Below are 26,071 nucleotides of genomic sequence, written 5' to 3'. Positions count from 1 at the left end.
TGGAAAGATGCGTGGACATACCGTACCAAAAGCTTCGAGTTAGGTTAAGAGTGAGTGTAACAGTAATATGTAATGTAATGAATGGTATATAAAATATAGTGTTATGTAAGGATCTCACCAATTGCATCAAATGCTAACCAAATTCCCGATTTCTATTTGACGTTTGTCAGCTGCAAGCTTCTGCCACTTGAAACACTTGAATGAAGTCCTTCCTCAGTAACATGATCGATGACGTTGAGGGTTTGGTGGCTTGACAGTGGCTCCAGGGACGATCTGGGGGATATTGCAGAGATACAGACCATAAATATCCGGTGGTAATTGTTATAATCTTCTATGGAAAGTTAGCACAATATATTCTGGGGAAAGATGAAAAAACTGGCGGAAGAAAACGAAAGAACCTATCAAGCGAAGTCAGAAGAAGTTTCTAAGCTAAAGAAGTGAGATGGAAGAAAATTACAAGCGTTGATTGAATACACTTTAGAAAGGTATAACATTTTCGAAAAATTCTTAAATATATCAAATTGCGCACATTATAAGTGCGGAAACGCTAATATTTATTAAAGTGCGCTTTTACCACAGACTCTCGGATACTTTTCTAATACTAATACTAATGAAATGATATGGACCTGGATTCGACTGCTCGGTTCTGGGTTGGCACCAACGCCGAGATTCAAGATGTAATTTGCACAATTCCTGGCGCAAATGGCCAATCTTCAGCTACAGAAGATCATCCATAGCAGATGGCAGATAGTGGAAAGAAAACTTGACAGACTTAAGACACCGTTCCGTTGAATATAGTATGTCTTATCATCAAAATCAATATTGCTTAGTTATATGAAAGAACGAGTAGTGATGAAAAGAAGAAAAGTATTAATATTACAATCCTAGCTTTCAATATCAGTGTGACTACGGATGGTGATAGCAAAAACTACTATACAATCTACAATAAGGTTATAATCTAGCATGTACAAACATAATAAAGTCCTTCCAATATGAATAATGTTCTGGAAGATGCAACCAGAGACTAAAAGTAAGAACGAGCGGAGCTGAAATGATGGAAAAATGATGATAATGGGATCATAATATCCAGTATCATAAACCATAAAACCATTATAATTCATGTATAGAAACATGAAACATATTCAAGATATGTTCTAAATTGTTGTCAAATAAAATAAACAGCAATCCCTCCCAATCCCCAGCCTCCCTTAGCTCAGTCGGTAAAGGCGCAGCTACAAAGCAAGACCATGCTGGAGGTGGCTGGGTTCGATTCCCGGTCCGGTCTAGGAATTTTTCGGGTTGGAAAATTTCTCGACTTCCCTGGGCATATAAGTATGATTGGACTTGCCACACAATTATAATAATGCAAAAATGGTACAGGCATCGAAAGCTCTCAATTAATAACTGTGGAAGTGCATCTAGAACGCTAAGTTGAGAGCACGCAATAAGCTAATATGCGATATGCACTAAGCTTGAAATGCGAAGAAGAAGAAGAAGAAGAAGAAGAAGAAGAAGAAGAAGAAGAAGAATAAGAAGAAGAAGAAGAAGAAGAAGAAGCAATGGATCAAGATGTAAACCTTGTGGCACAACAGGATGTTTTTTTTTTTTTTTTTTTTTACTTTATTCTAGAGATTTTTAGCCATAGGCTAGTTCATCTCTTAACACACCAGGATGTTACATTAACTATGGTGGACAGATTTCCTTCAAATCTTGCCTTTTGCGTCATTCGCGATAAGTACGATTATCTGGGCTACAAAATGGTGAGTTGACAACTTGGAAGGAGCGGAATACCTAGCCCTGGTCCTAGTTCCTACTTCACGCCTCCTCGAGTCATATGATAACAAAAGACTACATGGACATGCCAGTCCGGCAATAGCAAAGTGAAGAGGTGCGACGCGAACACTGGCGCGGTAACCATAGTAAGGTGATAGAGGAAATGCTTCACCAAACCCAAGCGTCTGTTCACCAAGGAGGTGCGGCTCAAAATGGTATCTGTTCTCCATATTAGGAGCGGCTGATCACCGTCCTAGCGCCAGCGTGGGACTCTAAACAGAGCTGTTCACAATGGTCCCCCGGTGAGACAGTGGGTTGGGGCAGGTCCAACAAGCCGCCCTGGAAAAAAACATAAAGTTGCAAACACTGAAGAAATACGGATCGGAACAATCGGCACAGACCTACGCGACGAAATAAGGACTACGATTGGAAACTCGGAACATGGAACTGCAAATCGCTCGGCTTCTCGGGCTGAGATAGGTTAATCTATGATGAACTCCAACCACGCAACTTCGAAATCGTAGCACTGCATGAACTTTGCTGGACGGGACAAAAGGTATGGAAAAGCGGGCATCGAGCGGCTACTTTCTACCAGAGCTGTGGCACCACCAACGAGCTGAGAACCGGCTTTGTAGTGCTGGGTAAGATGCGCCAACGCGTGATTGGTTGGCAGCCGATCAACACGAGGATGTGCAAGTTGAAGATTAAGGGCCGTTTCTTCAACTACAGCATCATCAACGTGCACTACCCACACGAAGGGAGACCCGACAACGAGAAAGAAGCGTTCTATGCGCAGCTGGAGCAGGTGTACTACGGCTGTTCGCAACGGGACGTCAAAATTGTCATCGGCAACATGAACGCTCAGGTAGGACGGGAGGCAATGTATAGACCGGCAATCGGGCCAAACAGCCTGCATGCCGTATCGAACGACAACGGCCAACGATGTGTGAACTTTGCAGCCTCTCGGGGTATGGTAGTTTGAAGTACTTTTTTCCTGCGCAAGGATATCCACAAAGCCACCTGGAGATCACCTGACCAACACACAGAAAACCAAATCGATCACGTTCTAATCGACGGGAAATTCTTCTCCGAAATTATCAACGTCCGCACGTACCACAGTGCGAACATAGGTTTGGATCACTACCTAGTTGCAGTATGCATGCGCTCAAAACTCTGGACGGTGCATAACACCCGTCGAAGTCGAACGCCGCGACCCAACATTGCGCAACTATGGGACGCCGGAGTTGCCCAGGACTACGCGCAGCAGCTGGAAGTTGCACTACCCACGGAAGAGCAGCTTGGCGCAGCTTCTCTTGAAGAGGGCTGGAGGGACATCCGTTCCGCCATAGGTAGTACTGCTGCAGCGGCACTAGGTACTGCAATCCCGGACCGAAGAAATGACTGGTTTGGACTTGGACCGCGTAAACGACCGCGTAAACGACACACGGAAGTTCTGCGAGAAGCTAAATAGTTCGTGTTAAGGCTACGTGCCGCAAGCCGATATATGCAACCTTCTCACGAACGAGTGTGAGGTGATTGAGAGGAGGAAGCAGTACTATGACGAGCACCTCAACGGTGAAGTAGCAGAAAACGAAGGTGGCACTGCAACAGACCTTGGAGCACAGGCTACCCTGATCTTCAAGAAGTTAAGGAGGAGATCGGTCGGCTGAAGATCAACAAAGCAACTGGTATAAATACACTACCAAGTGAGCTATTAAAATACGGTGGTGAAGCACTACACGGGAAGAAATCCGATTCCATTTTCATGAATAAAAAATCATGAAATGAAAAAACGTTCCACGCCATGAAATCATAGCAATGATCTACAATTTTATGATGGAAATTCATGATTTCATAATACAGCGGAATCATGACCGCTACAAGCGTTACACGAACCTGGCAAACCGTATTCATAAAATGCACTATATAGGTAGCTCTTATACGCCTTTTGCCTTCATCCTTATACAAGTTCTGAAAGTCTAGTGGTTAAAGTATGGGTTTAATGATCCCAATGTTCTTGGTTCGAATCCAGTCTGACGTTTTACTTTATTTTGTTTTACATGAATTTAGTTCATGGTTTCAACTAGGATGATTCATGATTTTTGGAATCTTGAGTGCGTTACGCAAAAATAGCGCATGATATCATGAATATTATTCATGGTGTATTTTCATAACATGAAAACACGCTATGTTCATGAAATCATGAGTAATTTTTCTCGTTTTGGTGATTGGATTTGTTCCCGTGTAGCTAGAGCGCTGCACTGGGTAATTCACAAGATTTGTGAGGCGGAGATATTACCAGAGGAGTGGATGGAAGGTGTCGTATGCCCAATCTACAAAAAGAGCGACAAGTTGAATTGCTGCAAGTACTGCGCGATCACACTGCTGAGCGCTGCCTGGTTCTGCAGAAATGCAGTGAATACAACGTGCCCACACATCATTTGTTAATCGATTTCAAATCCGCATACGACACAATCGATCGAGATCAGCTATGGCAAATTATGCACGAGTACGGATTTCCGAATAAACTGACGCAATTGGTCAAGGCGACGATGGATCGAGTGATGTGCGTTGTTCGAGTATCGGGGAGTCCCTTTGAATCTCGAAGGGGGTTACGGCAAGGTGATGGACTTTCGTGTCTGCTATTCAACATCGCATTAGAAGGTGTGTTCAGAAGAGCTGGGATAGACGCGAGTGGCACGATCTTCAGGAAGTGCATCCAGCTTCTTGGCTTCGCCGATGACATTGACATCATGGCACGGAGACGATGGCGGAAACGTACATCAGACTGAAGGCTGAAGCTAGACGAATTGGACTAACCATCAACGCATCAAAGACAAAATACATGATAGGAATAGGTTCTAGGGAAGACAATGTTAGCCTCCCACCCCGAGTTCAGATTGACGGTAACGAAATCGAGGTGGTCGATGAGTTCGTGTATTTGGGCTCACTGGTGATCGCCGAAAATGATACCAGCAGAGAAATTCAAAGACGCATTATGGCAGGGATTTGTGCCTACTTTGGACTCCGGAGGACGCTCCGGTCGAATAAAATTCGCCGCCGCACGAAGTTGACTGTCTACAAGACGCTGATTAGACCGGTGGTCCTCTACGGCCACGAGACATGAAATATGCTCATGGAGGCCCTTGGTGTTTTCGAACGGAAGGTGTTGCGTTCCATCTACGGTGGAGTGCAGATGGATGACGGAACGTGGAGGAGGCGAATGAACCACGAATTGCACCAGCTGCTGGGAGAACCATCCATCGTCCACATTGCAAAAATTGGGCGACTACGGTGGGCTGAACACGTCGTAGAACCAGTGAAAATGGTTCTAGAAAGCGACCCAACACGAAAAAGAAGAAGAGGCGCACAGGGGGCAAGGTTGATCGACCAAGTAGAAGGCACCTGCGGACCCTTCACAGACTACGAGGCTGGCGAAGTGTGGCCATGGATCGAGTGGAGATGACATCTTTGGACAGCAGAGGACAACAAGGTCTTAGCCTGATTGATAAGGTAAGGTAAGCGATAAGTACGACTCGATCCATTTATGTTGCCTAGGATTGAAGCCTAATTTGGATAGCTTAAAAAGCAAGAGAAGTATATCAACTCTGTCAAATGCTTTATTTAAATCAAAATATATCGTTTCGACATAATTTCCTTTATCAATTGAGTTTAAACAATATGACACAAAATATATCAAATTGGTAACTGTAGATCGTCCTTTAATAAACCCGTGCTGTCTGCTAGTAATTACAGGTCTAATATGTAAGAATACATTGTCATCAAAAAAATTAGGAATGCTTGATAATAAAGCAATTCCGCGGTATTTTTTTATATCAGACTATTACCCATTTAAAAAAATTGAAATAAAAAATGATTCCTTCCAAATCGGAGGAAGCACACTCGACTCCAAGGATAAATTAAACAGCCAGAATAAAGGTTTTGCTAGCTCCTTCAAAACTTACTTTAAAAAAATAGGTGGTAAACCATCCGATCCAGCAACTTTTGAGACAGCCAAGGTTTCAAGAGCTCGTAGAATTTCCTTGAGAGTTAAATTATCAACTGCAATGTTCTTCATTGGCTCGGGGAGGTACGAAAAATATTGATATTCTCGCTCATTTTTTTTTTCCTTGGATTTGTTTTTCGTCGATCTTTTTTTCCGTGCTGAGCATCAATGCTACCGACGCCAGGAAGGCAGCTCCCATACCTGGACCCTACACACTTCGAAAAATTCGTGTAATTTTAGGTTTCCTGAGACTGACATATACGAGCGTCAAAAATGACATATTTTTACATTCGCTTATAATTTTACACGATACGAAATGTCATAAATCTGTAATTTTACGCGTTGACGATTGTATCATGTAAAATTAAAATGTGACGTAATTTTTTACTTCAACGCATAAAATTACATGTGCATTAATAATTGGGGTTTCTCGTAAGGAAATCAGATTTTTTATCAGTGTAAAACTTTTCGTATACACTCCACACGACCGATAACTGAGGGTAACTGAGTAATTGAACTTAGTTTGACAAAAATTGAGTCTAATTTAACTAAAAATTTCAAAAAGTGAATATGAGGAAAATTTAAAGTGGTTTCACTCAGTACATCAGTTTACTCCTAGACTGAGTAAACTTTTCGGTGACTTTCCTTATATTTGAGAAGATTCTTGAGGAAAAACAATGAAAATTTTACTGTCTTACCAACCCATTTGTAATTGTGCGTCAAATTTGGCTTAACTTTGAGTTACTCTCATCGGTTGTGTTAATCAAAACACACAGTTTCACTGTTTTCCACTAGGAACCCCAGCAGTCTTAAGATGTACTTTTGAAGATTAATCCAATGGTTTTCTTAAAACCAGAAACGTAATATTACAATCTTAAAAAGATTAAGGTTATTTGTAATAATGACCAGTAACATGGATTATGAGCGAAATTTTTTACACTGAGTTATGCAACTATTATATTTTTTTTCTTGTAATATCATAGTAAATCGTTAGTATTTTTTATTGCACTTATTAGCATTAATTGGCATTGTTGGTGAGGCATTTCTAACAATATAAAAAAAAAACAAATTTGCTCAAAAATACATTGTTTATTTTGATATTTGATCGTTGTAATATTGATCTTTTTCTCTATGCATATCTAACTATAAAAAAAATGATATTTTAAGCCTGGCTTGCTTCTAAATATAACATCATTTCGTTTCCGTCATCCATCATCAGGCTTGGCATCTGTAATGTCTGGCTAAACATTCATGCTACTGCTTCTCAGGAATGTGATTAGTAATGGCCTCGATGATACGTTTAACTACTCGCTGCTGCTGTCCCTTACGCGTAGCACTTGATTTTGATCCAGTTGTCGGCAGAATTTTGAAAAAATATTCCTGAGTGAACTCCATGAATTTTGATACTTGCTTCATGTACATAAAATTGTGTACATAGTGAACACACATCAAGTCCGTAACAGCGACCACAACATTTTCAGTTCCTTCGCTCAAGGGTACTTGTTCGGCAAACACATAGAACACCCGTTTGTTGTTTCCGCAGTCTGAAACATTAAGATGAAAATATGAATTTTAATAACTATGTTGCATTAATTTCATACAAAATGAGTTGAAAGAAAACCAGTGTAACAATAAGTAAAATAGAACAGCAATATTTTAGTTTTGAACCTATCCACTAACAACTCTAAAACGTAAAAAAAACAGCTTACCTATGGCGACGAGTACTGGTCCTGAACAGTCGGTTGCAATGTCATCAAGCTTCGTTCCCATCTGAAAGGAATATTGTATTATTCTCATTAAATAAATTGATGAAATCTTTGCACTTCATATCTATTACTTCTTTCAAAATAATCACATCATCAATTTTTTCTCCCAACGAACGACAAAGGAATGTGAAGATATCGTAATCCAAAGCATTGGCATGCAAACGTCCAATTTTGCGATTTGTCATCGAAAAATCGATGATTTTCGATCGTTTGGCAGTGAAGTATTGTTCCAAAGATCCCGCTGTCACGCCCGTTGCACTCTCAAAGTGGTAATTCAGAAGACATCTTCGTCTCAATACAGGAAGGCTTGTCAAAACATCTTTCAGTGGCTTATCCTCGTCGAAGCGATATCGAACATACGATTGAGATGCTTCTAGAAATTCATTCGTCAGGAACTCCGGTTCGTTCCGTGAAAGAATCGAGAGGACTTCTTTGGAACAATTTTGACTTGATTTTTGCCAGTATTCCTTTGTTGTTCCAGCTCGCAAATTCCGATATCGCCTGATTTCTGTAGTAGAAGCTTTTGGTTGATTCGGTGCTTTGTAACGGTTCAGATAAGTATTACGGTTTATCATTTTGTGCTTCAACCATACATAACCTGTTCCTGTCCCGAATCCGTCGTCGTCTACGAAGTTCATACAAGGAAACTTGTTGATAATTTGCCGTGCCGCACTTTCCATGACGTCCGCTCGAATACGATGGTCAATTGTTCTTAACTGATCAACTACAGAATTCGCCAGTCCACTCAAGTCAGTCTTTGAAATCTGTAGGGATGAAGGCACACGTTGGCTTGAATTTTCGTTGCGGAAATCTTGCATTTGCTGCAGATGATCAAGAATACCGTCACTGACCTTGGTCCAATTCACTTGAAATGTATTGAATTTCATCTCACAAGAAGCATATTTCTTGGAACCTTTCAATACTTTAACTTCATCAAATGATCTTTTCTCTGCGCTGCTGTTTGGATTTGAATTTTCATCCTGTTCACCAAAAGACTCTTCGTCAGTTTCCTTATCATTCACACTGACCGGTCGAAAAGCGGCGTTATCGTGCACAGCTGAATCACTGATATTTTCCTGTATAACTGTCCGTTGGTTCTGTGGAGATTTTGATATTCCATGTGACGAAGGCTGTTGTTGATCACGTATTCTGCTTGAGGTGGGAAGAACGGAAATAATGTTGGGTGGAGTAGCGACTTGCTGAAGAAATAAAGAAGCATCGATATCCATAACTGTCGTCTGTTCGTTTCGAAAGCTGCTGGTGAGATGTTGACGGAATGCTGAGTCACCTGTAAGTAAACATGTGTTATAGTCTTCATATAATTTTTTATTACAGTTAAATAGAACCTTTTAAATACATGTTTGACTATATAATAAAACAATATCAGAATGCTGAAAACGGTCAGATGTAAACAACACACTATGAATGAACTATCCAAATCTGGGTTATCGATTAACCCAACTTAAAATTTACAAGATAGATCTGATGACACACAAATAGTTTGATACTTATTTGGGTTAATGAACTAAACTGTCAAAAACAACATTCCACACTGTCTTGAAAGCACCTATTAATGAGTATAATTCCACCTTTTTTATCAAAAGCAAATCAAACCAGGAAACGAGTTTTATTTAACCCATTAAATAAATAACTGTTACTCACAAAGGAGTAACTGTAACTCATTTGTTACAGGAAAAAGGAGAAACAGTTACTCATTTGCAACAATTAAGTCAAAATTTACAAACGAGAGTTTAGCCCAACACGGAAAAACAAAAACTGCCGATTAAAGTTAATCTTTATTCAGCTGAAAATTCAAATGCATAATTCAAATGCAAACTTTAAATGAAAAATTTATTATATACATTTTGCTTTTTTTCCAAATGCTGACAGACATGTAGTCCAGACCGGGTGAAATAACCATCATGGCTCGATTCCTGTCTGCAGCGAATGTTTTTCAACAATAATTATTATGGTTCATAAGGCAAACCAATGAAATTAATACCGATGATTTCTTGTGGCTTAAAACATTAGGCAATATTTTTAATCTCGATAGCTTATTTCGCAGAGTAAACTGTTACTCTCAATTCAGTAGCAACTAGCCAGAGGGCCGTTGCGGATGTAGTAAATTACAATTTCAACGATTCAGGATATCACAACATAATAATGATCAATTCCAAATATAGCGCATAACAATCTAAAGGTTACGGTGGGTTTGTGATCAAATTTTCATTGATACTTTTTTAATTATTGCAATACCTTTCACTGAGCATTCATAGTACCGTACTGTTCATTTACTTCATACGATAGGTAGACGGTTTGACGGATCAATATAGGTAGATTTGGCTTCACTCTTTGCGTGATTCTGATACACAGACTCTAATTTGGGTGATTCAGTTACATAAAATTGGGTAGTTAATTCGCAGCGTGTTATAACTTTTTTCCGCCGTGTTTGCAATCTGTCATTGTCAGATCAACAAAATACAGTGACGGATTAGCGTTTTATATTTGTTATTATGCAATCCGAATCCACAATCTCAAAAATAGACTCCGAAAAATGTTCTGAAAGCAGATTTTCCGGTGGTATTAAATCTGAAATTCATTGAGAATATACATATCCATTCTGGTAAGCATTATGACATTGCATTCGATTATTTGTGTAACATTCGCAGCTATTTTAATTAATTTCAGAAAAAAACCATCTCGGTGATCGTAGAAGAAAATACTCATGGCAGCGAATTACTGTGATCCTAGCAATGAAGTGCTGGTCTCAAATGTCAGGATTAGTGCATTTTGTGGATAGAATGTTAGAACGACCAGGAAAAATCCCAAGGTATCGACTCAAGACGCTTATTCTTCTCGAAAGTAAAAATCATTTTACCATATGTGTCTGGCACTCCTACGTTTTACGGTACTGTAAATTAGACGCTTAACTGTTTAACGGTAAGAAATTTTCAATTTTGGATGCTCTAAAACCTCATCACATGTGATCAAAGTGTACCAATGAAGCCAAAATGTGAACACAACGTTCAATCAATTTACAGTCAGCTTCCCTATCTCGGTATTGAAGGAAGGATTACGTGTTATGGAATCAAATTTCAGAAATTAATATGGAAACAGTGGTTTAAGTAGCCTAGGTTTCCATCGAGTTAGAGAGAGTTTACTGTATTTTATATGTACGTATAACAAAAAATAAAAATAAAAATGAACAGAACAAAAATTTACATACCATCAGACTGCAAATTGGTTCCATCATACGGAGGATTCAACGTTTCAATCGCCACCCACATTTCGTTCGGTTCCAATAGCATCAGCAGCTTGTCTTTGAATATTTGGAGCACCAAGTCAGAAGTTATGCGGCATCCATCATGTTCAGTTACTATTTGTTTTACGGTTTTACCCAACGTTGCTGAGCCTGGAATCCCATAATAAATTATTATTTATTATTTATATATAATATATCAAAAATGTTTGCTTACCTTCCTCCAACAAACTTGTTGTGATTCCAAATGCTGGTATTGCAAAACGGTGTAATCGTGTCGAGTCGCAAATTCTGAACACTATCAGAGAATCCATGTTTGTCTTTTGTTATGATCAGTTCATGAATGGAATTGAATGCTTGATGAACAAATAATCTTTGTTAGTTTCGTTATAAAAATCCAATGGAGCTCGATCAATTAGTTCTTTGATATTAATGGCCTCTGCCATCAAACATTCCTTATGAATCAGTAGTAGTCCTCGTTCGTGGATGTTCAAAACAGCCTTACGGTTGCCGTAGATGAAAATATTGTTCCTTTCCTTTTCGTATATCAAAAGTTGAATTTCTAGGACAAAGAAATACTCTCCATACTTGTCATGGTTTAGAAAAACATATTGTCCTTTTTTGTAGCTATATCCGCAATAGGCAGCTTCTTCGGCATGAACATTTTGTTGGTCCAATAGCTTGTATTCGTACAACTGATTCTTTATCGCTAGTGGCAAATAATCAGACGATTCCAAGAACTTTATAACTAAAAAATCTAGATTGAATCGAACGTTTTTCATATTAAGCAAGCCCTGATAGTATTGATGCTGTTCGCTGCAAAACTTAACAACGTTTTTGAAGTTCAGCGTACTTCTCAACGCTCTTTTGAAAAAGCAATGCTTTCGCTCGCAGAAAAGCGTGCAATAGGACATTAATGGTCCCAACCAAAGTATGAGTTGAGGATAATGAGAGGTGAAATGGTGCTTCGGTCTTAAGGGTACATCAAATTCTTGCATCCTCAGTTCGAGATATTCTCTTATTAGAGCGGACAGTAACTGAACTTGTTCTTTTGAAACCACTGGGGATGTAATAATATCAGTTATCTGTTTGATCAAGAGTAGCATTGACATTAATGGGATATTGAAGTCTATTGCCTTGTCGATGAATATGAATGGAAGAATTTGAATTAGGTGCCAAGTATCACAAGCCTTGGCTTTGATATTTTTCATTTTTCTAGAGAAGTCCAAAGCTATTTTAGTTTTGAGTTTCAGTTGTTTGCAAATGCTATTAATTCTTGCTTGCAAAAAATTGGCGGAGACGAGCTTCTCTTTCGCCATACGGTGGAATATTAAAAACATATCATTATTAGCCCATCCTTCAAAAAGATCATGGGCAATACAAGGTGGCGCCCCATAGTAAAACATCTGAAAGTAAATCAGTTCGTTGAGGATGCATGTTGCTTTGACGCCACGGTACGGTATTTCAGATGGTATGCTATTAATCTTGACAACGTCCTGGCGATTTGATTGAGGTGTTCTTGGATCGGCAATAGTAAAACAGTCATTTTGGAAGGCTTGATGCTGAATGTAACAAAAACGACAAAAGAATGAACTTCTAGAAAAATTCTCGGTCAGGCCTGCTAGTTGGTGGGCTCCTAAATTGTCATTCATTGTCGTAAACACCGAACCATAAATTCTCTCCTCATACCCCCCTCCATGTACAAGAATGCCAGTTTCTTCAAGGGTTTTAATGTCTTCAACCAGCCTCCTGAAGATTTTATCAGTGCCAAAATAAGCAAAGTCTTTTGCCTTGCAGAGTAAAATTAAGTGGACATTTTCTGTAAGGTTACGTAAGTGCGGGTCTAGGTTACCTATAACCATATATACACATTCAAGCTTATGACGACCTGCTGCGTTCCCAATAGCATTCACAACTACTTCAGCTGCGTCTTGGTAAATGAACAAGTTCAAAGTTTTCTGGCTAAAGAATCTGCTGTTTTTGTATTTCAGACCATCGGTGTAATCTGTCATGTATCCGGGAACAAAATGCTTATCGCGGAATACTGCGTTATAGATTTGGCTGTCATTCAACATTGCCGATAGAGTGTCTAAGATCGGAACATAATAGTAAAAACAAGGATTATGATCACTATTTCTGTGGAGTTGGACTTGGGTAGGAGAAATATATGAAAAGTGCTTTTGATAAAACTTTTTCCGAATGTGCGAGGAACGGAACTTGCCTCCCTCTCCGAAGAGGTGATCAAACAAGTTGTTAAAACACATGAACTGTTTCATCTTTCCTTTCATGTCCAGAGGAAGATTGATTTCTTCAGCAATTTTTTCGCATTTTTTTCGCAGCTGTAAATATTGCCTTCCGACCGTAGCAGCTTCCTGCATGGAATCAACAATCTCTTGAATCACAACGTCAGTGACATGATTTTTCGAAATAAGTTTCAAGAATAATGTCCCAAACACCATTTCAATACTTCTTTGCACATCACTTAATTGTTCATCAAGGGTTTCTTCATGATTGTCGGTTTCTGTAATCAACGGAAGCTCAGAGTTCTTCTCAGAAGCAGCTAATTCGTTTTCAGGACGCGGATAGTTATTGCGGGGTGGCTGCTTCTGGGCTGTTATTTGATGGTAGTACATGTTATGTATCCTGAGGGTGTTGACTGTGGCAAATGGCTTGCTAGTACGGCATTTTAACGGGCAAAATACCGGGTGCCCTTCCGATATATGCCGTGACACATGCTTGGTCATTGTTTTAAGTTCTGCAGATTCGAAACTGCAGGTCAAAAGTGGACACTCGAGTTGAAAATCATTTTTGCGCCCAATATGACGCTGACGGAGATGCGTAACGTAGCACGGAAATTTCTTAAACACTACCGCACAATTTCCTACCGCACACTCGAAATGGATGTTTTTTTTATGTAATCGAACATGTTTTACATAAAATTCCGTGTTTTCAGTAGAAATACCACAAATTTTGCAAATTATCACCATATTTACCACACTTTACGAATTACAGCTCAATCGCGCACAACCGACGACGTTTTGATTCTCTTTAACTGTTGGTACCGCTGACGCCTGTTTATGTGTTGATACGTGTAAATTTATGTCTTCGCACACCGAAAAAAAATATGCTTTTTTTAAGTTTGATATCATTTATGTAAAATTAAATGGGAAGCAGCAATAATGTAAGTGTTATGACGTAAATGTTTCATATTGAAGTCGCTTGTTTTATTTAGGTCATATGGGACATAAAATTCTGTCATTTTTCAAGTTGCGTCATGTTATATTGATTCATTTTTGGATTTGCGTCACCGGTAATATTCATATTTTTTTAGTGTGTACCTATCGACCCATCAACTCATGAACCGGGGACCAACGGCTTTACTTCCCTTCCGAAGGAAGAGATGTTATGCCTCATAACATCCCGGCGGCGCAGACTGGGATTGAACACAGGCCTGCTGGGGTGAGAGGTATTCACGCTTAACACTACACCACTGGCGCCGCTCATTCTCATCGTGAATTGTATAAACGTCCTGAAGAAGTCTGTCTAATTGCATTTTTGGAGGAAGCTCTTGGATTTTTGCCTTTCTTTAACATAGTTAAAAAAGGATTTTGGGTTTGACTTAATGTTAGTTTAAATCTTTAAATTGTGCTCTTTGTATGCATTTTCAATTTCTAAATTGAGTTGGTCACAAATGGTAAGATGATAGGTAAAAATTTTATTTTTTTACGTACGCTATATGAGCTTTCTGCTTTCTATTTCTAAGATTTATTATCTGTCTATTGTACCATTTGCATTGGCTTTTTTCTTTTGCTTCATAGGCACTGTCTGTTTTAGAGTAGAATAAATAATCAGATAGAATACATCAACTGCATGTTCTCCATCATGACTACGGATTACAAGTTGCCAATCTATAAAGTTAAATTTATATTTTTGAAGGAATACTTTAAAAATTATGTCGTAGAGCAAATTTGATTTCAATCAATCAGAGATGATTTATACCTTAACTAAAGAGAAAATCTTGTTAATAAAGAAAACCAACCAACCTTTACTAAAATTTTAAACATGCCTTCAAATTTTACAGTCTGAAAGAAACGTAACATACAGCATCAGTTCCCATTTTTCGGCACCAGCTGCTAAATTTTGGAAAATTACTGCCTTTTGTCGCTGAAGTAAATAGATAGTAACCCAGTTCTCATACGTCTTCTTCCCGGCATACATCTCTGCAAGTTGCAAACTGATTATGGTAAGGCGATTGAGAATTGACGACTGGGAATGAACAAAAAACTCATCTCATATGGGAGCAAAGCGATAAAATTTAATTTAAAAATAACATTCTCATGTGTGAACTCTTTTTGTGTTTTGCCATGCTCCCTTTTTTTCCAGCTTATGGGCAAGTCATCACGCATAAGGCCTGCAGCCAAAACAGAACCCGTAAAGATGTTCTTTTGGTAGCTATGTGTATCTAATTTTTTGCTGCATTTCTTGAGCCCCTTGAGCGTTTGAGCTGCCTCCCAAATGCTGGTGCACGCCTTTTATGTTGCGGTTGTCAGAGAGAAGGAAAATTTATTTTGCAGAATCGAAATCGTCAGCGAAACATTTTGAAAGTGCTGTTATTTCAGCATAAATTGACTTTTGATGTAAAGTTAGTTTAGGCCTCACGGTGGTATTTCTTTGAAGTAGGTATTTGAAAAGGATGAAATGCCGGTTCATCGAAGGCCTTCAAAATTACCATTTATCGGTAAGCAACTGACCCAACCACAACCTCGGTTGCAGCACAGCATCCGTCATGTCTTCATTCATCGAGCAATCCCGTGGAGCATAACGCTGTAAATCTTCACCTAGCCACAATTCCATCCCAAAAATCAGCCCAAGCCTTCGTGGAATCATCAACGCTATGCATTTTTCACGCTCACCACAAATCTGCTGATTAACAACGGAACACTAGGATTCGGTGAGCCACAAAAACTGGACTCCCACTGAGGACTACCCAATCCCGACTAACCTTGAAACAAAAAAGAGATTTCTCTTCAATCAACTCATAAGTTCCGCTTCGTGGGTGCCATCCAATAACAACTACCTCAAACCTACTGGTACTGCGCCGCTTCAAAGAAGTGCAGTTTTTAATGAGAAATGTGTTTCGTTTGGCTGTTTTGTTTTGTTTTACTACCATGGGAGCAATAAAAATGAAAATATTTTTATTGCACTTTGGTCTACTACAATCTGTGGCCCGGAGCCTGAGTCGACCCTGCCTTAATTGCGCTGAGACGCAGATTCAAAATAAACGCTGCCTTGATGGAGATGGCCACATAACTATTACCCGAAATGAGTCCATAGATCCTTGAAAGTCAGTTTCACACTTTTAGCACTGTAAAACGATAAAAGTGTTCAGATAGGTACACCTACCCAAACATCTTTCACGCTGCATGCAAATGTTGTGTCGCACCAGTGGGAGCGGAGAGGTAATGGAAAACCCATTGATCGAAAAAGCAGCCACAAAGTAATTTCCATAATCGTTAAAATCGTTAAAAATAAAATCACTCAGCTCGGAACAAACTCACTTTGCACATGGAGCGTTGGCAGTCTGCAGCGGTGGAGCAAAACAGGAAGGCGGCTTCTCGAATCGACAACAAGCACCTGAACTGTGTACTGGGTGTTATGGGGGATACTTTTATTTTTTTTTTCGTTAATTCCATTAGCGAAAGCAAAACTTTGATCGTCACGAGACATACCGATTGGGTGTCTCTTGCAGTATGTTGCACTTATATGGAGTGGATGAAACTTTTCCTTGAGCAAAACCAGGGAGGATCAATTTGTTCCTTAATTTGATTTGAAATATGTTTATAGAGAAACATAAACATTAATCTTCCTACTTGTTGCACTTTGAGTTGGATGATGAATTTATCAATTTTTTCATTAATTTACATTTATTTGCCAATTTTTCACCAATATAATTCAGTAAAATAATGTTTGCAGCTTTTTTAAGGATTTGATATAAACTACAACTTTTGTGAATAATTCTGATCGGTGTTTCTTATGCGAATAGAACTCGCCAATTATTTATTTTTAAATTACATTCACTAAAAACTACTAACAAGTTCTGCCTGCTCTAGTTCGTCATACATAAGAGATACAGATTTGAGTTATAGTTATAGCTAATATCAAATCCTACAAAAGCTTTATAGGGGAAATGTATGTAATGTCGGGCTGAATGGCCCTAATTTGGGCCCATACATAAATTCAGCAATCGACTAAATTTTCAATAGTTACCAAAAATATCCATTAGTACCGCCCAATGACGCGTTCATCTTGATAAAATTGATAAATAGCAGATGTTTAGCGATGGGCCCAATCTCAGATCCATAGGCCAACATTAAAGCCATTTCCCCTACATCATTTCACAGAATTCGGTAGAGGAAAAAAGTTAGAGGCAATAGGCAGGTGATAGTTGCTCCTATCCGATGATGTTGTTGGTTTGCGTGAGCGTACTTCGGTTCGCGTGTAAAGGGCCTTAGAAAGTTTGTTTACAAATGCTTTTGTGCCGTTATCAAATGTTGTGCCGTTATCAGAACCCTCATATGCTTTTGTGCCGTTATCAGAACCCTCATAAAACCCCAATTGCTACTTGGGCGAATTCTCTTCAGTGTTCTTATGTTTCTTGAATTTTTTCGGGTAATCGGCTTAGCTCCTTCGATATCCGTGTCGACTCTAACACTGCTTGGAGACCGGGTGCTATTGGTGGAGTTTTCGGAGAAAGCGAGGTAGTAGGGAAACCGAGTGTGCTGTTGCCGGTTAATTCCTTCTGCCTTCTTGAGGTCCGTCCATTGGTAATTCTCCCATATGGGACACTAAATGAACACTCGCGGGTTTGACAAAACACAGCTTACAAAAAGTACATTTATTTAAATTAACAACATTTACTGTATAGCGGTGCTGGTGGTGTAGTGGTAAGCGTGATTACCTCTCACACCAGCAGGCCTGGGTTCAATCCCAGTCGGCACCGCCGGGATGTTCAGAGGGATAACATCTCTGATCAAGCCTTCCTTCGGAAGGGAAGTAAAGACGTTGGTCCCCGGTTCATGAGTTGATGGGTCGATAGATAGGGTCCAGGTGTGGGAGCTGCTTCCCTGGCGTCGGTAGCATTGGTGCTCAGCTCGGAAAACAAGATCGACCGAAAAAAATCGAAGGAAAAACAAACACAACAAAGGCGACCCTGGCGTAGTGGTTAGCAACAATACCCCTCACGCCAAAGTCACGAGTTCAAATCTCACCCCGGACTCAATTCACGAACAACCCAAGAGCGTTAAAGTGACTATCATAATAATAAAAAGAAAATAATACTGAGCAAAAGCAAACTTAAACACTAACAAATTAAAGGTACTCTACTGGGATACTCAACCGTTCTATACGGCGACTGAAAAAAAAAACTAATCTCCTAATCGCCTAGCCCAAATCTCCCTTTCGCGCTCTGCACAAGTCTACCTACGGTGGGTGATCATCGGTGATTCAAACAGTCGGACTCTCTCGGGACCTTCTCCTATCGATCCCTGCAGACCGTATGGGAAGATGATGACAATCGCGGGAATCCCCTGCATCGTATGGATATCTCATCTGGCGCTCTCGCTGTTGATCCCGACCGAGCGAAGTTACTTATGGTGATGCTGGAAAATAGCCGTGATTTGTTTCCTCGTACTTGGTATTGTTTCCATCAGCCATGCAGCAGTATAGATTACGATTCAGGGTTGTAGTTTCTGGGTGGTTCAGTTCCAAACAAATCTCTTTCGATAACTACATCATCAGAATTATTAAAATGTATCCCTTGAATTCCCTTTATGTGCGTGCCAGGATATCTATCGATATTTCTAAACGATGATTAGACTAATTCCCAACTAAATCTAAGGGGTATTCCATAAGCATGCTAAGGAGTAAACGCTGAGATACATTCAAAGAGAATTTTCAGAATTCAGAATTTTCATGATAATTATAAAGCCTGGAAGCAGGTTTCAACGCACCATCGCGTCCGTAACAGTCAAACTAAAAGTATAATAATCAAACTGATGTCAAAAGTTTCTGGCTACAATTTCTAGGAACGTGATAGTACATTGAATCCTGCGTCCATATTAACTTTAACCAAGTTTCAGAATTCTCATGAAAATTATCATTGAAATATTCTCCACGTTTTCTCTTCAGCATTCTTTTAGAATTCCAAGATTTTGTAAAAAGCTCTTAGAGAATAATTAAGGATTGCCAGAGAAACTTCCAACATGGACTTTGAGAAGGAAGGTTAGGTGAGCCAGTTAAAGCCCTTGATCCAGTATTGTGCCGTAGTGGAGAATCATAGCAAATATAAATATAGGGTTAACTGCCCCATTTCCGGCCTATTAAGCACAACCCGCACTTAGTCTTTCTTAATCTAGCGTAGTTTAGCGCCAAACGGAATGTTATTTTTACTGATGGCTTCCAAATTTATTACCCTTCCGTACGTACCGTAAGATTTGATAAAAAGAAACCAATCGTTGAGATATTATCAAAAGTCGAACACTGCTTCTTCACGCCAAACTCGGCCTACGGATTCTAAACTCGGCCTAACGCATTGAAACGCCATTGAAACGCCAATGAATTCACTTCGGCCGATCGAATGAAGATAAAAATTGATTCGGTCGGAGTGCTTCATTTGTTTTTGGGAATAATGGGTGCAAACCTTCATATCACGCGTTCTCAGTGACTTCGTTCCGAAGCTTATAAACTAAAGTATCGTACGAAACGCATAATTTTCAACGCCGAAATCATGGATTTATTTGATATTTTCTGCTTGATAGGCCCAAATGGGCGCTCAGGCCGAAGAAGTTATCTACCCTATCATGAATATATAGAGATCTTTGTGATTCAAGATGAGTAGAAGAGCATGTACTGACTACATATGGTAAAATAGCCGGCGCCGGTGGTGTAGTGGTAAGCGTGACTGCTTTCTAACACCCCAATGGGTATGGGTTCAATCCCAGCCGAGGTCGGTGGGATTTTTCTGAGGCATAAAAATCTCTGGTCACGGAAGGGAAGTAAAGCCGTTGGTTCCGACCCATGTATGTTGAATGGGTGTGATATCCTACGCAGGTGTGGAAAGCTGCCTTCGCTGCACATTCGATTGCCGTCAATGGATGGCAATCGATGTCCGTCGGTGATTGGCACTAGATTGCGGAACAGAGACCGACGTTAAATAAAGGAAAGAATATGGTTAAATACCAGATTACGTTTTATTAAGGTTCATAGGTTCAGTATAGACTTGAAATTATTGTTTCCCCTATTCGATAATATTCTTACCCATATGGGCAACAAACTACCATTTTGTGAAACATGGTTTTGAGCAAAAAATTTTACAAATCAATTATTTGTACATGTAAATCTAGTTCAATTATTATAATGAAGCACCAAATAGCGCGATTTCAATCTTTGGGATTATTTTTGCTTTTGACGAAGGATACGTCTTTCGGCAACATATTGGAGGTGCAATTTTAAAAACCAAAATTGACCGCGTTACGAAAACTGGTCAGGTTTTGACCACGTATAACCCTGTTAATAGTGGATGGATTTTAATTCTAAACAAGCCAATTTCAATAGATCACTATTATAAACAAATGTCCAACTGTTGCAATGGAGAAAAAAATTATCGCCGATTGCCTGCAAAAAGCGCTTTCCCTAACACAGAATTCAAAATCGAATTCCATCCGGTCTCGCCGAACGGTGCTTATTCAATCACCGTGTGTAGTGGTGTCCGGTCAGTCATCATCATCATCATCATCAGCAGCAACAGCAGCAGTGCTTTTGGCACGTGGCGTTGAACATTGTTCTGCAACTAATATTTTCCAGTATCGACTTGCGAAACAATGTACTGGCTTGGCTAGGCGTTACGTGTTCGTTCTCTAATATTATATGAAAACTTCTTCCAAAACAATTAAGGATCCAAGTACAGAAAACTCGATGACTGCCGATCCTAAAAGGATGAAGACTTGTGCCTTCCTTTCCCCTTTTCGTATTGTACTACCAATACAGATTGGAAAGGGCATCCAGCTAAGGAAAGGGTCAAACTTTTAAACAACAGTTTCATTCAAAGGCCAATTTTTTTCCACCAAAATAACCGTTATGTGAGTGACGAGTGCCCAGCTCCTATTTAAAGAACATGGTGTAGAAACAAACTAACAATCCTTTATGCACATAAGGGTTAACATGCGTAGCCATGTGGTTCTTTGTCATTTTCATAGTTTATGCATTCATTGCACAGTAGTCCAGAATGCAGATTTAGCTGGAAGGATATGTTTTGAACCTGAAATTGAAACTTAAGGCTAAAAGTCTCTTCTACAAACCTGTTTATTATAGTTAGGTCCTCATTTTTAACACAATTAATTCTAGGGCGGTTCTTATTATCATTGAAACGAAAACTTTGTTGTTTGAAGAAATTAAGGTATACATTCTATGGCAAAGTTTTAGCTGACCTATTTTCAAGCAACTTTGTTAGAATTTTTTTTGTGTTTCTCTTACATTGACCGATTTAGATCTATTTTCTTGAATTGAGTAAGGGTGCCTCTAAAAAAACAGTTGTTTTGCTCTAGTTTTCCTATTTCAAATTTTTCAGCAAATATGTCTTCAAATAACCTTTAGATCTTCTTAGAGGCGCAAATTTTTGCTGCACAGAGCTTGTCGATATCTTTCGTCGATCAAGAGTTATTGAAGTTTTTCTACTGAAAATATGCCCTTTTCAAAAATCAATTTCAATTTATTCAATTTTTTTACTATAATTGGGGATATCTTTTAAATTAGCAGAGATACAGACAACAACTTTTGTTATGTGTCATTCCCACTAAACAGCAAGTGGGAATGACACTGATGAAGACTGCACATTGTAGTTGAAATACGTATCTGTTATGGATACCAAAATTAATTAAGTGGAATTAAAGGGCGAACACGAAATTATTGCGACACCGAAAATGTCATGCCAATTTTCTTATAATGTTTTAGTTTTAAACCAAAATTTTAGGGTAGTTTTGTACATATATTTACTTCAAAAATCAAAAGAAAAGTTAATCGATGGAGCCTTGAGTGTAAAATTGAACGCATTTTCGCTTGATGCCTTCCATCAAAGTCTTTACAGTGTCATCCGGTACCAGTTTCTCAGTTTTTTTTTCCATTTTCTTAACATGTCCTTCTCGTCTTTGACTGTCTTCTTGCTCTTCCGAAGTTCCCGCTTCATTATTGCCCAGTACTGCTCCACCGGGCGCAGCTCCGGACAGTTTGGCGGATTCATGTCTTTTGGAACAAAATGGACAGACTTGGCCTCATACCACTCCAGGACACTTTTAGAATAGTGGCATGATGCCAAATCTGGCCAAAATAGCGGAGCTTCGTCGTGCTGCTGCAAGAACGGCAAAAGGCGCTTCTCGAGGCACTCAGATTTGTAGATCTCGCCATTTACTGTGCCCTTTGTCACGAAAGGCTCACTCCTCAGTCCGCAAGAGCAGATGGCCTGCCAAATGAGATATTTGGAGGCGAACTTCGACATTTTCTTCTTCTTAAATTTGTCGTCCACATCGAACTTGCTCTTGCCGGTGAAAAACTCCAACCCCGGAACTTGCTTAAAATCGGCTTTTATATACGTTTCGTCGTCCATCACACAGCAGCCATATTTTGTCAGCATCTTCTCGTAGAGCTTCCGTGCCCGAGTTTAAGCCGTCGATTGTTGCCGCTCATCGCGGTTTGGGAAGTTCTGTACCTTGAATGTATGTAGTCCAGCTCTCTTCTTTGCATTCTGGACGTAGCTCTGCGACATGCCGATCTTTTTAGCCAAATCACGGCTTGAGACGTTGGGATTTGCTTTAATCATCTGCTTCACCTTTCCCTCCGTCTTTTTGTTCTCCGGTCCCGGTTTTCTTTCAGCTCCTTTGCCGTGGTCCAACGTCAACCGCTCCTGGAACCGCTTCAACACTCTGGAGACGGTTGAATGGTGAATGTTCAACATTTTTCCCAACTGCCGGTGCGACAGGTCAGGAAATTCCAGGTGTTTGGAAAGAATTTGTTCTCTCAACTCGCGTTGGTTCACCTCCATTTTCGTTGAATCGAAAAACACGACTTCGGGTTTGACAGCATGTACACAATACACATCAATGAGAAAGTGTGCAAAATTTGGTACCCAATGGTAAAAAAGTTATGCCCTGTTGAATGTGTCGCAATAATTTCGTGTTCGCCCTTTAAATGGAAGATAACCTTTTTGCTGTTTTATTTAATCATTCAGCTAACAACCCAATTTCATTACTTCAACATGCTATAAATCGGTCAATTCATGATATAAAAAAAAGGTTTTTTTTTTTCAACATAGTTGCATGAAATTAGGTCAGCTTTAACTTTGCCAAAGAATGTATACCTTAAATTCTTTACACAAAAAAGTTAGATTTTTTAATTGATTTAAATGGTAATAAGAACCACCCTAGATTTTATTGCCATAAGAATAAGGGCCTAACTATAAGGAACAACTTTGTTGCAGACACTTTTTGTCTAAAATTTCAATTTCAAGCTCAAAACTTATCCTTCCAGCTAAATCTGCATTCTGGACCATTGTGCATGGGTATGTATGTACTAAGTTTAAGAGTCTCGTTAAGTACAGATGTGGATTAGGGAAGAGCGCTACTTCTTCGTAATCGCCCATTTCCGTTCTATCGAGCAGAAATCAATAATATGTTTGTTTCGATGCGTTAGCTCATCAGCTACTACACAAAGCCTATACGCGTGCGTTGTATGAATATTTAAACTCATTGTTCTCAAAACATAAGAAGCGCTCCTGGTAAATCCAATAATTCTGTCTTCGTTCGTAGAACACAATAACCACCGCGAGTGAAGTGACTCTCCATTTAATTCACACGGAGAGTCCCGTCACTCGCGGTGACTTTTATCACCTCACTAGTGACAACGAGTCACCTCACTCGCGACGCAGAATAAGGGGGAGTTTTAAAATAATTTTTTTTATTTATTCAATAGGGAAAATGCACCAGCTACGACACTTTGAAATTTGTTCCAGTTTTGGCATGTACCAGTCCTACTTGACTGACAGGTCTCTGCGAGTGAAACTAGATTCCAATACTTCCTCGTATTTCACGAACTCGTCAGGTGTACCACAGGGTAGCAATCTTGGCCCGTTGCTGTTTGTGTTGTACATCAACGACGCACTTCTTCTACTTGGAGATGGCTGTAAGCTTGCGTATGCCGATGACCTAAAGCTGTACTTCGTGGTGCGGACTGCTGAGGATTGCATTCGTCTTCAATCGGTATTGGATCTGTTCGTTGATTGGTGTCGTCGGAATAAGCTTACCCTCAGCATTCCTAAATGTATGGTAATGTCGTATTACCGCATCAGGCAGCCGATTGTTTTTGACTATGCCATCAACGGTGTGGTTCTTCAAAGAACCGACCAGTTCAGCGATCTTGGTGTTCTACTGGACCATAAGTTGACGTTCAACCTCCACTGCTCTGCTCTGATCACAAAGGCGAATCGCCAGCTAGGTTTTGTGTCGAAAATATCGAAGGACTTCATTGACCCACACTGCCTGAAAGCTCTCTATTGCTCACTTGTGCGACCAATCCTGGAAAATGCCTCCTTGGTCTGGTTTCCTCATCAGTTGACTTGGAGCTTGAGGATCGAAAGTGTTCAGCGCAAGTTTATCAGGATAGCATTACGTAATCTACCATGGCGTGATCCGCAAAATCTCCCGCCGTATTCTGATCGCTGCAATCTGCTGAGCTTGGATACTCTGGAATGCCGACGGAAAAATCAGCAAGCAGTTTTTGTTGCCAAGCTATTGAATGGTGAGGTCGACTGCTCAAGGCTTCTCTCGCTGTTGGATATCCGAGTACCACCGAGAACATTACGAAGTGGTACCCTTCTCCAACCGCGGTACCATCGAACGGCGTTCGGTTACAACGAACCACTAACAACTATGATGCGTACGTTTACGGCTGTCGAAGAATTATTCGAATTTGGGGAATCTTCATCTCGCTTTTTGGCACGGATTAGAAACACTTGAATTGTTTTAGCTTTAAGGTTGTTTCATGTAGACAATAGTCCGATGAATAAAATTAAATAATAATAATAATAATAATAATAATAATAATAATAATAATAATAATAATAATAATATAATTATTAGCCTAAGTGTATTAAATGCGTAGTTCCAAAAACTGGTACCATTACGTGTATGGGAATATGCCAGAACTGGTACATATGCCATAACTGGCACACTTACCCTATAAGGTTTGGCAGGTTTTTGATTCCATTATTGTCAACGAAGCTTAGAGCTTTCCAAAATTGTAAGATTGTCTCACTTTATTTCAGATTTAATTCATAGCGAGCTGCACACAAAATATTCGGATTGACTAGTGCCAAAACTTACTCACTTTCCTTTCTAACATTTTGGTAGGCAAATTATTTAAAAAAAAATCTTTGTATGGTTTCAAAATCATTCTGATTTTAACAAATGTTCAACAGTTGGGAAACATTCAAAGTGTTTTTATGTTACTTCATTATGTTAACGATATTCAGAGTTGGTTGGAAATGCTATCTAACATGAAGCTTTAGTGTGATAATTTATTAGCTAGATATTGGTCTGCGAAGAGGGTTGGTAGATAGTTTACCTTGTTACCTACACAGCAAAAAATTGTGAATTTTAATTGTGATGTAAATATTCATTCACGTAAACTTGTGTTTCATTTCACTTAAACGAGCAACTTGTAAGCAATGTTGTTTACAAAGGTGGGCTTTTGTATACAATATTTGCAACATTTCGTGAAAAGTCTCAGAATTTTACACGGTTTATAATGTAAACTTATATGATATGTGACGCTCCTTTTATGTGCATCATATTGAACAGAAACTTACACTACTTTTTCGAACTGTGTAAGTCGTCCGATGTACGAGTAGATTTGAAGTATTTCTTCAAATCTACAGGCCAAAAAGTGCGCGTTTGACTTGCTCATATACACACTAACTTTAGATTACTGGAGTCAGTAAAATTTTACTGGGTTTTTGAATTGCGGATCGCCCAGTAATCATCACAGAAATAATTTGCATTACCGAACTGTCCGTAAAGTCAATCTGTCAAAAATAACTATTCATTCAGTAATTGGATCGAGTTGCGTATACTGGAAAACCCAGTATTTTTTTTTTGCTGCAATTTAACTGACAAGACAGTTATTTGGTTCATTATTGTACCGTGTTACCCAGTTACATTAAAA

The 26,071-nt window shown here is 39.4% G+C and overlaps 1 protein-coding gene across 1 annotated transcript; it reads right to left on the bottom strand.

Annotated features, from left to right (window-relative positions):
* Nucleotides 1–7,033: 7,033 nt before the first annotated feature.
* LOC135707979 (uncharacterized) lies at nucleotides 7,034–25,249 on the bottom strand. The gene is made up of 4 exons (XM_065229888.1): nucleotides 25,235–25,249; nucleotides 7,617–8,642; nucleotides 7,489–7,549; nucleotides 7,034–7,323 (listed from the first exon to the last, which is right to left on the bottom strand). Exons 1-4 carry the CDS (start codon nucleotides 25,247–25,249, stop codon nucleotides 7,034–7,036), a joined length of 1,392 nt encoding a protein of 463 aa, XP_065085960.1.
* Nucleotides 25,250–26,071: the final 822 nt, after the last annotated feature.

Source organism: Ochlerotatus camptorhynchus, unplaced genomic scaffold (genome assembly GCF_037179485.1).
Source record: "Ochlerotatus camptorhynchus isolate MF236.1 unplaced genomic scaffold, CSIRO-AGI_Acam_v1.1 ptg000324l, whole genome shotgun sequence".
Taxonomy (NCBI): Eukaryota; Metazoa; Arthropoda; class Insecta; order Diptera; family Culicidae; genus Ochlerotatus; species Ochlerotatus camptorhynchus.
Note: the sequence above shows the minus strand (reverse complement) of the source record. Positions and strands in the feature narration are given on the sequence as shown.

Coding starts and splice junctions, on each gene's coding strand:
- LOC135707979 (XM_065229888.1), bottom strand. Junction 7,550..7,616: donor ATGTGATTATTTTGAAAGAA/GTAATAGATATG, acceptor TATTCCTTTCAG/ATGGGAACGAAGCTTGATGA. Junction 7,324..7,488: donor ACCAGTACTCGTCGCCATAG/GTAAGCTGTTTT, acceptor TTAATGTTTCAG/ACTGCGGAAACAACAAACGG.